Here is a 15,449-nt window from a genome sequence, read left to right on the forward strand (position 1 = left end):
TAAAGTATTTTACTACCTGGAATGAAGACAGACTAATAAATATTTTTGCTCTACGATGAGACAAAGAGTGAAATTACAGTGCCTTGAAATTACTCCTGAGTCACAGTGTAACTTCTGGAAGCTTCCTGGAAACAGGAGCAATCGGTTGGTTAGTGGCTGACTGTTATCCAGGCTCATACATCAGATCTGGCTGAAGTATCAGAGAGGGAATTTCAGAATCCATGTCTGGGGATACTGGTGTGAATGAGACCAGCAGAAGGAATTTATAATTTTCCATACTTAATAATTGCTACTGACTTAAGAGACCAACCACTTAAGTGGAAAATGTTTAGGGGCACCTGGGTGGCTCAGTCAGTTGTATCTGACTCCTGGCTTCAGCTCAGGTCATGATCTCGCGGTTCATGAGTTCAAGCCCCACATCAGGCTCCGCACCGCTAGTGCTTGGAATTTTCTCTCTCTTCCCCTGTCTGCCCCTCCCCTGCTTGTGCGTGTTCTCTCTCTCTCTCTCTCTCAAAATAAACAAATAAACTTTAAAAAAAATGGAAAAAGTTTAACGTGCAAAGAAACATACAAATTAAAATCAGCTCATTATTGACATATTACCTCCTCAGTTCTATGATATTATTAATTTCAGTGATAACAGCTTCCTGAGAAAATGCTGTTAAATGTACATAAGGATTGCAAGATGTACTCCAATTTTGGAAATATCCTAACTATGAAAAACATTGCATCTCAGAATTAAGGAAATGCAGTGATAAAAACATTTACTGGGAGCCCCCTCCGGGGGAGGCCCTCTGCTCAGAACCATGCCATCTGTCATTCCAGGTGGTGAAGATATGGGGAAGCCTGCACAGGTGGAGGATCTCGGTCGGCTTCCAAGATGGTGTTTGCACGAGGAGCAAGCGCACCGGTCACACACGTTCGGGACCGCGGAAGGGTTCAGAAACACTGGACAGCAGAAGACGCCAAGACAAGACAGCAGCAACACAGCCACAAAAACGACCCAAAGGGAGCATCTTGACCTATGCACATCAAAATGATGCTGCTCGACTCACAGCCACACCACCGTTCTCCCAAGCCGCCCCAGCGCTGAGAGCACTGTGTGACCACACGCGCCTCCTGGCTAAGCCCAGAGGCAGGCTCACACTCACGCTCAAGAAATTGGTGGGGCTGCCTCATCTGCAAGGGCAAGTTTGCTCTACGCACAGACAACGCTCTAAATGGACACTGCTTTCCACTGGGGCGGAGACACTGTTGGAAGCCACGTTCCCATCCCGGCCCTCTGATCACGGCAACCACCGCAGTCCAACGACTAAATGCAGTGTGTGTGCACGTCTATGTGAGGTGGCCTCGCTCGCTTTAATGTCCACTGTGGTGTGTCCTAGGCACTGATTCAGATCTCTAATTACAACGTTAAATCATGCATTTATTTACCCTTCCTTGTTTTCACTTAATTTGCCAGAGGTAGAGAAGAAAACTCTCTGGAAGTGGTCAATCATGCGTTCATGGGTCCTCCTTCCATGCTCATCAAAAATGGGACATATCCAGACAGCAGTTTATTTTGTTTTTAAAAAATAGTTCTACGGAAGAAAAGTCAGTATCGGCCACCCATCTGACTCACTAAGACAGAAGAAAAACAGTAAATGCTCACTGAGTACAATGTTAATCTAAATTCATTATGTCATTTCCTCAGTAGAGGAAAACCTGTTTTACAATGTGCTGCTTTCCTAGAAACCATATCAGTGAGTGACTGGGTCACTGTTAAGTAGACCGTGTGAAAATGAGTTAATGTTCACCTGTCAGATTGACTAATATTAAAAAGATTGATATGTCTAGTGATGGCTACTTACATACTATGGAAGGGAGCCTAGATGAAATTGGTGAAAAGCTTTTGGAAAAAGCGACTTGGCAAAATAAAAATTCAAAAGTGCATATTCTTCAACAGCTACACCTCTAGAAAAATACCTTGGGGGAATATTTCTACATGGCCATAAAAAGAAAGGCCTCAGAAAACTCACTGCCAGAATACTAAAGTAACACTAAAAAATTATAAACGACCTGACGGTCCGCTGATTGGGGACTGGTTAAATAAACTAGGGCACATCTATTCTCTGAGACACTATGCAGCAATGAAAAAGGATGAGGTAAAATTATGTGTAACAACATGGAACGCTCCCTGCCACACTGGTGCTGTCCCGGAAACAAAAAAGCGAAGTAGAGGAACAGCACATCTAATAATTTTTAAAATTAGGTTAAACACAAAACAAAACATACTTTTTTTTTATATATTTCTCTACGTACTAGACACAATTCAAACCAGGATACTGTCCGTGTTATGTGTAGATGCATTCACAGGACCTACACGGAGACAGACCAATCACACACAGTGAGTCTCTGAAAGAGCCTCGGGGTGGAGATGTGGTTTTCGATGCTTGTGTTGTCTGCATCTTAATGAGTATGCACTGATGAGTCCTTTGAGTAATTACATCTAAATACCTTTTTTAAAGTTATGCTTTTATTCACCTGCTTTCATTCTCCTCTTTTTCTGGAGTGTTGGCAAAACACATTGTCTCGTCCATAGAGGGCCACACTGAGGGCACATTTTTCTCACCTCGTCTTCTACCCATTCACATACGTCTTCTCTTGCACTGCCCCACAGACCTGCCCCCGTGGGCTAGGCAAGGGGAAGCAATACTGGATTTATAATTTTGACAAATAAATATATAACTGGAGTGGTAAGGAATTACTTTATCTGAATATCACGTTACAGGGGCCCCTGGGTGGCTCAGTCGGTAAAGCGTCCGACTCTTGATTTCGGCTCAGGTCGTGATCTCACAGTTCGTGGGAGGAAGCCCCATGTTGGGCTCTGCGCTGACAGCACGGAGCCTGCTGGGGATTCTCTTTCTCCTTCTCTCTCTCCCCCTCCCCCTGCTTGTGCTCCCTCTCTTCTCTCTCTCAAAACAAACACGTAAAAATAAATAAATAAATAAATAAATAAATATCGAGTTAGAGAAGTTGATTTTTCTTTTCATCTTAATATTTGTCTATTTTCCCATTACACGATGATCCATATATTAACTATCCAGTTGAGGAAAAGTCTAAACCAGTGATCTCAATAGGGGTGACTTGGCACGCGCATACCCGCCCTCAGCACACTTTGCAATGTCTGGGGATATTTTTGGCTGGCCTAACTTGGGGAGTGGCTGCTACTAGCACCTGGTGGGTAGAGGCCAGGGATGCTGCTAAAATCCCATGATGCACAGGACAGTCCCCATGACAAAAAGCTTATCGGGCCCAAAATGTCAACAGTGCCAAAGTTGAGAACCCCTAATCGAAATATACCACACGTAAGTAACATATCCCTATTTATGTTCCACTTACTTGTTTTGTTTGCTGCTTTGATTATATAACAGGCGGAGGGAGAGCCTGGGCTCTTACCTGGACAATGAACTGGTAGAGCATAACCAGGCTAACCAGCATGGTGATGTTGGCCAACAGAGAGAAGATGGACAGGGCTCGGAGGTTCCTGACAAAAACCAGCAGCACCAGGAAGGGCAGGAAGGTGAGCATGTAGAGTCGGGAGTCCATGGTGGGCGTCAGAATCACAGTCTCATTGTTGTGGCAGTTGTTGGTGGTCCCATTGGCCGCTTCGATCACCTAGAATGAGGGGAAGGAAAGCAACAGAAAAGTCTCTCAAATGACAGAGGCCGGTGGACCTCCCACCCAAAAGGGTTCCTAACTGGGGGCTCAGGAGGAAAACAACGCCATTCAGGAGTCTGTGGCTGGTGAACCATCTTCAGAGATCTTCATAACTGTCATCAGCAACCCAACTGTCTGAGCTGGGTTTGAGCACATCTTATCTAAAGACAGGAGGATAGACAAGGTACCTGGAAGTTTCTCAATGTCATAGGTCTTTAGACAAAATTACACAAAAGACACCGTTCTATATAACGTGTTAAACTCTTAATTCTTCTGTTGACCAAACCTGGCTTAGAAGGAATCCTAAACTCAAAATCCACTTATCTCTTGGCATTCTCTCTCTCTGTCTTTTTTTTTTTTTTTTAAACCAGGGCCCTACCTGTTTAAAGTTGTCAGCCAGAAAGACAAAGTAGACACAGCAGAACCCCAGCTGCGTGACAATCAGGAAGAAGTCCACCAGGTGCCTGTAGAAGGGGAAGGAAAGAATACAAACATCATGAGAATGAAAAGCAAGAGAGTCCCGGAGACAGAGGTGTTCCAACAGTGCTTCTTCCCAGGCCGTCACAGCCCCTTCCCACCAGGTGACAAGGATGAGGGTGCCCTGACAAAAGGAGAAACAGTGCGAGGTGCCACCAGTCTGGAGCTTTGGAGGAGGGTGAAGACGACGCTGAGGTCCCCTTCCTCTGTCTTCCCTAGAATGCTGCGTGGGGTCGGGTGATCCCGAGATCAGAATGGCTAGAGTGGAGCACACACCCCAGGACCAATGACCAGCCCTTGGCCTCCCCCTCCCCACGGCCTGCCTATCCTGTCTCACACTATTTGTTCTAAAGTTACAGGGAGCCCTCAGCATAAAAGCCAGGAGGTGGAGCCCTTTACGCTCACTTTCTATAATATGGATCTAAGAAACAGCCTACTCTCACATAAGTACACAGAAACAGATGTACCGAAACAGACGACTGATGGAAGCCCTGAGCAACAGCTGGCAACAACCTAAAAGATCATCAAAAGGAAAATGAGTAAATGCAAGACCATTCTTAAATGGAGAGGTATACAGCAGGGAAAAAGAGTATGTTAAATCTATATGTGCTGATAGAGATAGGTCCAGGACCTTTAACTGAAAAAACAAACAAACAAACAAACAAACAGCTTCCAAATAGTACTTATAGTACTGTCAATTTGTGTAAAAAATGTTAAGAACATGTGTATGTTTGTATACATACAGAAAATGCCAAAAGTATACCCAAGCAAGTGTAACCAATAGATACTTTTATTTTTCACTTTATGAACGTGTATCTTGCTCAAAAAAAAATTTACCATGAACAGACATTAATTTCATTAAAGAAAGGAAGGGAGGAAATAAGGAAGGAGGGAGGAGAAATGGGGAGAGAGAGAGAGAAAGAGAAACAGAGAGAGAGGAGAGGAGAGAGAAGAAAGGAGGGAAGGGGGCGGGGAGAAACAATCAATCAACTACCAGCCAACCAAATAACCAATGGTGGCCATTTGGCACGATGGCTTCTCCCAGTCACAGAAAATGATTCTGCTAAAAGAATCGCAAAATAAACCTGTATCACAGGAGGAAGCTATGTGTGAAACTATAAAACCTCCCTATGAACACAAAAAGGGAGTTTTCCTGGAGAACATAGATTTAATGCAGTTCCATTTAAAAAGAATTTAAAGGATTCAGCCTTTGATGTCAACTCTACTTCTAAATATACCATTTCCTCAAACAGGAAACGAAAATTAGAATATTTCTCTCCAGGCATCTGGAAACTTACCCCAAGGAGAAATTTCCAAACACTCCCCGCCCCCCTCCCCCCTTGAAATGTCTCTTTCCCCAACAAACCCATTTGTTCTAGCTCAGCTCATCTCTTCCTTAAAGCCTTCCTTCTCCTGCCCGGTGGCCTGCCCTTAAAGCACCTATCATGTGCACTTTGCATCTGGCACTGGTAACCGTCCTTAAATCTCCTCCCCGTCTGAGCCCGTAGGGTGTGCTTCTAGCTTCTGACACTTTTTCTACTGGTATAGACTATTCCTGATCTCTTGCCCGTGAGCCTTCCACATATCCTTCTCCTTACAGAGACTACAAGTCCGCAAAGGGCCAGGACCACACTATTCACCCCAGGGGGATCCCCCCTCCCTGTATCGAGAATTATTCTGCATGACTTACAAGAGAGTGCTTAAATATCTTTCCTGAACAAATGAGTGAATAAAAAATAATCACTGGTCATAGACTGCCAAAGCTGGGAACAGCCAGGTTGGCCAATAAGGAAACTGAGGACCAGAGAAGAAAGGGGTCACACAGCCAAGGTCACCAGATGACTGCAGGCAGAGCTGAGCTAGGAGCCAAATCCACTGACCCAAACGATGCTCTTTCCACTGCTTATACCGTGTGCCGCGCCCCACCTCCCTGTCGGAGGGCCTCCGCTCTGCGAGGCCACAGCTGCAACGAAGGAGGGAAGTGGTTACCTTCCCCAGTGCGCGTGGTTCCGGAGCCAGGAGCTGGGGCTGGATTCCAGTCCGTACATCACTGTGTCCCCATAGTCCACAAAGGGCTTGTTCAGTCTGGGAGGAGAGGGAGAGAGGAAGGGCAGAGTGTGTGGGTTCAACAAAGTGACAGAACACAGGTAGCTCCCTGAGACCTGGGCCAGTTCCCCACCTGTCACCCTGGAGAAACTACTGAGTCCTGCGTCTAATGCTTTCAAGGATCAGAAGTGTTAAATCAACAGGTCAGTTACTTCCTTATAATTACCGACCATCTGGCAGAACCATTTCAGTGGAGTAAATACTACAAAGCACATAAAATGAGAATGCGGTCTCTGTCCACTGGACACAAGCAAATACGACAGATGACAACAAACTGAAAAAGAACACAAAAATAACCAGGGGAAGGGAGTTCTGCAATAATCAGCAGCCACCTGCAGCTAGCACAGAGAATTTAGAGTGGCCTAAGTCCTCTCTTTCAGCGCGGCTAACGGAACCCCAAAGGACAACTTGGCAGCTCAGAGCGCTCACCTGCGGCAGAAGTGGTGAGCACATTTCACCAGGATACCCATGCAGTGCACAGCCACGATGCCTATCACCAGCAGGCTGAGGGGACCCATCTGGGGACAGGTGTTGCGGGCAAGAGAGAGAGAGACAAGCAGGTAGAATTAGGAGTGAACCCAACAGAGAGTGAATTTGCAAATGATCAAAACACTACTAAGGCACCTTCCAGTGACAGAACTTCTGGCACAACATTCGAGACAGGAATGTGATCGTGGGGGTTAGCTCGGGGAGAGGGCATGATCTGAACCTTAGCATGCTTTCAAAAGAGTTAACCTCATGGAGAAGAATGACACAGCATAAGGCTGTTCCAAAACAGCTTCAATTCAGCCGAACAGAAGGCTCCTATGTTCTGGGAAGAAGAGACAGGGAAGGGGTGGAGGGAAGGGGAAAGGTCTCATTAGAGCAACGCCAGATCAGGAAAAGATGCCCTTAGCTAAGGGCAATCCACATCTCTGAGCTAGCTCCAACTCTAAGAGAAACCAAATGGCTTTAGACTGCAGTCTGTAGGGGATGAATCATAACAGAAAAAGTAAAATTCTCAGAGTTGGCCTCCTAGGAGTAGGACGTGGAAGGACCGTGGAAGAAACCAACAGACTTCTGCTATGAATCCATTACTTAATATTATTGACAGAAACTCCCTGAGACATTTTAAAGTACTCCTCCTCACCCCAGAGTAAGCTACATGAGGGCAAGAATCTCTCTTTTTTATTCACTGATAACGCTCAGAACCCAGAACAATGTCAAGCACACACAAGGCCCTAAATAAATATGTTTAAGTGAACGAACACCTGAATTTTGCTCTTTTTCAGCTGAATTAAAGAGAAAAGCTTTTCATTTTTAAGTGTTTTAAATGAAGCAAATTTAAAAAACACACACACCATCTCCTAAAATTTGTCATGATACTCCCCCTGCCAATGCAGATCCTTACCAAGATGCCTGCATTCTTCACTGCCAGAGGCAGCCCCAGGAGGCCGGTGCCAATGTTGCCTTTTAGCAAGTGGACCAAAGTCTGGAACCATCTGAAGTGGAAAGAAGGTAGACAAGGGCATGTTAACAATAATGACAGCTAGCATTTACTAAGCATGTAGCCCTGTGCTAAACACTTTCATGCATTATCTCATTCAATGTCTACAACAACCCTATGAGATAGATGTTAACTTTGTTTTATGGATGAGGAAGACACTTGCTCAAGGTCTTATACCTAATAAAGAGTTCAGCCAGGATTCAAACTCAGGCAGTCTGACCCGCGAGCCCTCCCCTTGCCTCTGTGCTATAAGCTCCATTCCCTGTGGATCTCCAAGAACCCCATCTCTATGGCACATTGGACCAGAGGGACACCACGGCTCTTTGTAGACGCTTTATCTTTTCCTAGTGGGTCTGGTCTGGGTTTCACCATAACTGCCCACTACAGAGACTCGTATCCAAAACCACAATGGAGGATGACAAGCATTCATTGTGAAGGACAAGACATTGGTGTAAAAGAAAAACGAGGGACATAAAAAACAGAAGCCCAGAACCCTTAAAAGAAAACTGTATGCAAAGTGAACAGAGCAAAAGGAATATGGTACCACAAACGGCCAGTCCCTGGAATACTTTGTATTTAAAATTAAAAGTCGATGGGAATGCAAGCTCTGGAAAACAGTATGGAGGTTCCTCAAAAAACTAAAAAGAGAACTACCCTACGACCCAGCAATTGCACTACTAGGCATTTATCCATGGGATACAGGTGTGCTGTTTCGAAGGGACACATGCACCCCCATGTTTATAGCAGCACTCTCAACAATAGCCAAAGTATGGACAGAGCCCAAATGCCCATCGATGGATGAATGGATAAAGAAGATGTGGTATATATATATACAACGGAATGTCACTTGGCAATCAAAAAGAATGAGATCTTACCATTTGCAACTATGTGGATGGAACTGGAGGGTATTATGCTAAGTGAAATTAGTCAGAGAAAGACAAATATCATATGACTTCACTCATATGAGGACTTTAAGAGACAAAACAGATGAATATGAGGGAAGGGAAACAAAAATAATATAAAAACAGGGAGGGAGACAAAACATAAGAGACTCACAAATATGGAGAACAAACTGAGGGGTACTGGAGGGGCTGTGGGAGGGGGGATGGGCTAAATGGGTTAAGGGGCACTAAGGAATCCACTCCTGCAATCATTGTTGCACTCTATGCTAACTAATTGGGATGTAAATTATAAAAAAATTAAAATAAAATAAAAGAATTTGCATTTTCAAAAATAAATAAATAAATAAATAAATAAATAATAAAATTAAAAGTCGGATTGGAGAAGCCCTCTTCAAATGTCACCTAGTTCATCATTCTGCCTTGAGGACAGATTTCCCCCTCACCTATTATAGACTGTCCATCTCACACTGTGATTATAAAGCCTATCCTGCACCCTCATTCATTTTTTCACCCAGCAAATACCATCTGTTCTGTGTAAAACATTGTGCTCATACTGTGGTAGAAAGAAGTAGGAATCAGATACAGACCTGGACCTCGGTCTCTAGAAATTAATAATGTTTCAATGAAAAAATAAGGCAGATACATTAATAACCACCCAGGTAGAGAGACGCCTTCTTAAGATGTGCCCGGGAACAGTGTTCAGGGAGGGGGAGGCAGGTGAGGGTCCCAGAGTGGAAATCTGAGCTGAGTCTGGGAGGACAGGCAGAGCTTGCAAGGGTGCCCCTGGGGAAGAAAGGCCTGAAAATACAAAGCTAGAGAGAGACACGGGGCATCAGCACAGAGGAGTGTGTTTCCTCAAGGACTGACAGCAGAGGAATGTCCTCATCTGCCATATTTTCTATCCCGCTACCTCCAGAAGGATACAAAACAGGTCAAATATAGCCATTGCTTTGCCCCCAATACATAGACTCACTCAGGATTTGGCCTCTGGCACCGTCTGGAAATTCTTCCACACAAATACCCCAAATCCCTCCTAAATGATGTTTCCATATATTTCTTCAAATCAGCAATTCAGAAGAAACCAAAAGCAAATAACATATGTTCACTTGTAAAGACCATAATAAATATGACCTATCTCTACTCTCTGGAATGGAATTTTACTTTTGGTAACCTTTCTCCTTCTACCTCTAGGAAGAAGACCTCTCGACCTGCCTACTGTCCCCAAGCTTTTCAGGAAAGATCAAGAAAATGTCTTTGAATCTAAATGAGAAGAGGCTGAGCACTCTCCCCGACTATCCTGAGGAAACAGCCTAAGGACCACACGAGTACAGGGGTGACTGCTTCATTATCAGCAGCCAGGGACCAGAAGATTATAAGCAGGATGATAAGTGAAGCAAATGTCTACCTTAGCAAATGTTTAATCCACTCAAGGCAAAGGTAAGCATTGTAGCAAACCCACCTGCCTACCAGAGGCCTCCCCAAAATGCCTCTGAGCTGGGTTTTGTGGGAGACCAGGTCCCTATTAGCCCTGGTTCTGCCAGTAACTCTACACAATTCCCTTCCCTTGTCTGGACCTTAGTCTCAGCTGTAGAGTGAGGGGACTGGATAGGACAGCATCCTTTCCAAGGTCTCTTTAGCTCCAAAACACCAAGATTCTAGGCAACTGGCCAACATTACTCTCTTTAATCAATGGCCCCAAGCTGAGATTACCCAAAACCATGAGTATCACAAAATCAACTCCATGGACTGCAAAGTCTTAACTATGGGGAGTACAGGGAGGAAACCTTGCAAATCTCTGTAGTTCGGTTTATGTTCCAGATCAGTAGTTCTTACACTTTTTGGTCTCAGAAACCCTATACATACTTATAAAGTATTAAGGATACCAAATAGCTTTTGATTATATGGATTATGTCTGCTGATATATATTACAAATTAAAATTGGGAAATTAAAAAATATGTATTAATTAATTAATTAAAATAACATGTTAATAAAATAAGTAAATTCTATTTTAAATTAATTTACTTAAAATTAAGTTAATTTAAAAATAAAATTATATGTTAATATAAGTAACAGATTTTTAAATTTCTTTTTTCTTTTCTTTTTTTATTTGAGGGAGAGAGAGAGAGAGTGTGTGCAAGCAGAAGGGCAGAGGTAGAGGGAGGGAGAGAATCAAGCAGGTTCTACGCTTAGCATGGAGCCCAACTGGAGGCTCTGTCCCATGACCATGAGATCATGACCTGAGCTGAAAGCAACTTAACCAACTAAGGCACCCAGGCGTCGCTATAGATAACAGATTTTTTTTTTTTTTAATGAAAAGTAATTCTATTTTCCAAAACAAAGACTGGTACTAATTTACATTTTTTTTTTTTTTTGCAAACTTCTTTAATGTCTTGTTTGATAGCTTCACTATCTACTTCTGCATTAAATCTGTTGTGATATGTTGTTTTGGTTGAAGTACATGAAGAAAATCTGTCCTCACAAAGACATGCAGTTGGAATGTGTTTTAGTAATCTCTTTAGACGATTATGGTAGTTTTCCTTTGATACTTGACATGTAGTTGTTTCTTAGAAGTTAGTTACAACATGGAGTCTGGCCTTTTCAATATCCTATCAGATCAAAATCTACTGGTGATCTTGCCCTTTGCATGAATCTTTCACCCACGCGCAATTTTCTAATATCAGGCTGGCCATTTGGAAGATACTGGTTCCCTGAGGTATGCAGATCTTCCAAGCACTGGCACATTTCACTACACAATATCAGAAAAACTCACATTTATTAATATCACTGAAGTTTTTTTTTTTTTTTAAGGGAGAGAGCGAGCACAAGTTGGGGAGAGGTGTAAAGGGGGAGAGAGAATCTTAAGCAGGCTCCATACTCAGCATGGAGCCTCACATGGGGATCAATCATACGACCCTGGGATCATCAACTGAGCCGAAATCAAGAGTCAGATGCTCAACCAACTGAGCCACCCAGGCACCCTACTAGTCTTTAAGTAGAGGGAAGCTGTCAAGGTCAGTGTTGGATACCAGGTTTTTTTTCTAGTTTTGCTTGAAAACTTAAATTTTATTGTGGACCACAAATACCATTGTTTTTCATGAGGTTATGGTCTCATTATTTTCATTTTCAAGAAAATGTTTGCCAAGTCCTCAGGCCTGAATAACCTACAGCTTGTTAGTTCTTCCTAGCAAAAATAGTGTTCTACAAAAAAAAAAAAAAAACCAAAAAAACAAAAAAACAAAACCCCAAGCAGCTAGTTCAGAGGTAGCTGAGTTCAGTAACTCAATCACTCAAGGTCTTGTCCTTGAGACAGGTGTCATACTTTGGTATGCAACAGAGGTATTTCACATGTACTTCCCATTTTGTCACGCAGATTATTAAACCTGCACTGAAGGATTAAGTAATAAAATGAGTAATTTGACTGCTTCATCAAGGACCTGCTTACGTGAAATTGTACATTCTTTGTACATGTGTGGCAGAGAAAAATACGATGACTGACATAAGTTGGTAGTATTGCCTTGATTTATGCTAACGCACCAGCAATCTTACCCGCTACTGCTGCTGAACCATCAGTGTAAATGTCAACACAGTGAAAAGGCAAATAACGTGTTAGCATTATTATGAAAATAGTTTCAGTCTCACAGACTTCTTGAAATGGTCTTGGGAACCCCAAAGAGTCACACTTTGCAAACAGCTGTTCTAGATAACCTAGAGCAGTCAACTGGTTTCTCAGCCTGCCAGCCTGGGGGAAAAGGACCCAAACTCAACCAACAGCTGGTATAATGTAACTCAACAGGGCAACAAGAAGAAAAATGCCCAACAGAGTAAGATGAGGCTGTTGTCAAAACAGTCGACGGCTTGGCAACACCAAGTGTTAGGAAATAATCTCACTAAACACACCATTATGGAAGTGTCTGGGGTTCCGATCTGCACCCCTGATTAGGGATTTTTCTTGAGCCCTTAACCCTTAGGAGAGCCAGGTATATGCAAGCATGTACTTTATTCCTTGCGTTTTGTTCCTTGTACTTTGTTCCATGTTCTTTGCTCCTGGACAAAGCAGATAACAGGGTGGGGCAAGGCACAGTAGACAAGGACTCCAGCTCAAGAGCTTGTCTCTAACACCCTGATATGTGAGAGAGCTACCTGAGCTAACGAGGTCTCCTGAATCAGCTTATATCTTAATGACACCTGGCATGCTTTCTACACCTAAATGCTCAGGTGGATCCAACCTGAGTAACCAGCTGGTTACTCAACCAACCCTCCCAGTCCCAAGGGAGTACTTTTCCCTCTACCACTTGTGATACTGGACATCACTTGCAGATGGGCATTCCTGGTCACCTACCCTATAGCACAGTATCAGGCCAGGATAGGCCCTCACAACAAAGCATACCCAGGAAAACATCCCAGTACAAGCCCCAGGAAGGTATCTCCTGATTTTTTCAATTTCGAAGAAGCAAGGAGAAATAGTTTTGGGTTGATACTAGTTATAACGCAATGTGAAAAAAGAGATACTCAGAATAGCTAACGGGCACACATAACTTTCAATACATACAAAACTTGTGAGCTACCATCCTGAAGTTGCTAGTGGTTGGTTTTGAACTTCAGGGAGGTCCCTTTAAAAATGAAAATCTAGACCCCATATGACAAGCATTACACAGACAAGCTGATGCCTGATAACAAGAGCAAAAACTGGAAGAGAAACTATAGAGAGAGAAGCTTGGAAAAACAATTGCACAACGCGTATGACTTCTGAAGGGAAGCTATCACATGTCAATGGCTGCATTTGGAGCTCCTTCTGCCTGGGGGGAAGCCAGCTGGGAGGATAGGTTAGGGAAAAGAGGGGAAAGATGGTCCTCACTGCCGCCAGTTGTTCTCTGCACAATCTTTCCCATCAGCTAGCACTGCAAGGAAATGGGGGAATCTACAAAAGCATGCCACATGAGACATAAGCTATAGAGACTGAATCTTTGGGACCAGAAATCACCTAGTGGTAATGTGGACAGACCATATCTTCTGGTTCTATCCCAAGAGAAAATGCCCTGCCCCAGGAGAGCCTGCAGCCAAAGGGAGCTTCACCAGTAATGACCTCCAAGAGAAGCTTCAAGAGCCTCCTTGGGCAGTCACATGGGACAAGTCTAGCACATAAAGGATCCCTCAGTTAAGTCACACCCAACCCACAAAGGAACACAGAAAGGGTAACTGCTAAGCTTGAGGAATAAACAGAAGGGGTCAAAAAAGATGGAGAAAACATCAGGGGCATACTTGAGGTTCAGGACTGAGTATGAAAACTCAGTGGGGTAGAAAACCCTCTTCTGAACCTTCTAATTCAAGTGGGTAAGCACCAGACAGTCAGCATACCTTCACAGTGGGGTCCTCAACTTTCTCTTACATTTGGAGAAACTGAGGCCCAGAGAGGGCACTCAGATGAGCCTTGGGATTCAGTTTCCAGAAATAAAACTCAAGCCCTCCCTAGGCAATGCAAAGCAGACCTCCTTTTCTCAACCTCTTGAATTTTTTAAATGCAGGAGAAATTATTCCTTCCTCCCTCTTACCACTTCTTCAACCAAATGAACTGGCTGTTTCATGATGGGGACAGAAGTCTGGGCAAGACTCTGCAAAGGAAGCTTCCAATTGAGCCTAGAGGTATTTGAGGTTCTAAGACAGATGACCCATGCTTCTGAATTAAGAGAACGTTCTCTCTAGAAGTTTCTCTTACATTCAGCACCAGCGTTCGGGGACCAACGCAGCTGAAAGGAGCAAAGAATATAAAACAGATGGGAAGGTGGCTGGCAAGGAACTCAAATCTCAGCACTGTTACTCACCCAGTCTCTTTATATCTTCCTTCCATCTGTAAAGTGGGGAACTGATAAAAATGGGGGAGCAAAAATACCTCTAAGGGAGACTACATTATGAATACAGAATGTAGAAACATGAATCCCACCCAGGAGGGTAAAGAAACTTACGTTGTGCTGTTGCTTTCCCCAAACCGCTGGTAAGAGCCAGGGGAAGAGAAGTTGTTTAGGCCTTCGGATGGGCTCTCCTCTGGGCTCACGTCCGTGGAGCTGTAGTCATTGTAATCCTCGTTCCGAAGTCTCTGCGTGGACATGGTAGCTGGAGGGACAGGGTCAGCGCTAAGACCTCCAGAGGCTGGGGCCTTTAGCTCCAAGCCTGTGGTGGGCTCTGGGGCAGGAGCAGCCATGGTCACAATAGCTCAGTGACAGCTGCACTATGAATTAAGTACAGTGACAGTGCCTGATACCAAGGGAAATGGAAAAAGTGCAAAGTACACATGGGCGGGCTGAGCTCACTCAGCTTCTGTCTCCCAACCTTTCCAGTTAGTGCCCCACTCATAAATTTCTAAATTTGCCACCGCATACCTGGACAGAGCAAAGGTGAGGCACTGCCCGGGATGGGTGGGTAAGATGCAGACAGGTGCTTCCAGGAAGCCTTCCCCGTTCCTTAGGTTGGGAGTAACTATCCCCTCCTTTGAGCTAATTTCTTTGAACCTTGAACAACAGTTATATCGTATCTCTGCCCATCTTCCCCAGAAGCAAGCTCTCAGAGGATGGGAACCTGAATATCCCTCACTGCATCTTATTTTTCTTCTGCGTGCATTAGAAAAAGGACTCTGTTGCACTCAAGGAACCCCCTCCAAATCATCCAAGTATGCTCAGATTCCCCACCAGGTTCCAGAGCCACAGCTGACTTCCTCTCCCTCTCCACCATGACCTCTGGCCCGGCCTGTACTTTTTGGAGGTCACCGGCGACCACCATCCCCTTT

At 44.1% G+C, this 15,449-nt stretch overlaps 1 protein-coding gene across 4 annotated transcripts in view; it reads right to left on the reverse strand.

Annotated features, from left to right (window-relative positions):
- The window catches only part of SLC36A1 (solute carrier family 36 member 1), a 67,526-nt gene that overhangs the window by 21,335 nt on the left and 30,742 nt on the right, over positions 1 to 15,449 (reverse strand). For all 4 annotated transcript variants that reach the window (XM_049647962.1, XM_049647965.1, XM_049647963.1 and 1 more), the window contains exons 2-7: positions 14,632 to 14,779; positions 7,673 to 7,763; positions 6,712 to 6,800; positions 6,166 to 6,261; positions 4,079 to 4,163; positions 3,439 to 3,657 (exon numbers count right to left, since the gene is read on the reverse strand). In XM_049647962.1, coding sequence (XP_049503919.1) covers positions 3,439 to 3,657; positions 4,079 to 4,163; positions 6,166 to 6,261; positions 6,712 to 6,800; positions 7,673 to 7,763; positions 14,632 to 14,779 — 728 coding nt within the window. The remainder of the gene's footprint in view (positions 1 to 3,438; positions 3,658 to 4,078; positions 4,164 to 6,165; positions 6,262 to 6,711; positions 6,801 to 7,672; positions 7,764 to 14,631; positions 14,780 to 15,449) is intronic.

This window comes from Panthera uncia (assembly GCF_023721935.1).
Source record: "Panthera uncia isolate 11264 chromosome A1 unlocalized genomic scaffold, Puncia_PCG_1.0 HiC_scaffold_17, whole genome shotgun sequence".
NCBI lineage: Eukaryota > Metazoa > Chordata > Mammalia > Carnivora > Felidae > Panthera > Panthera uncia.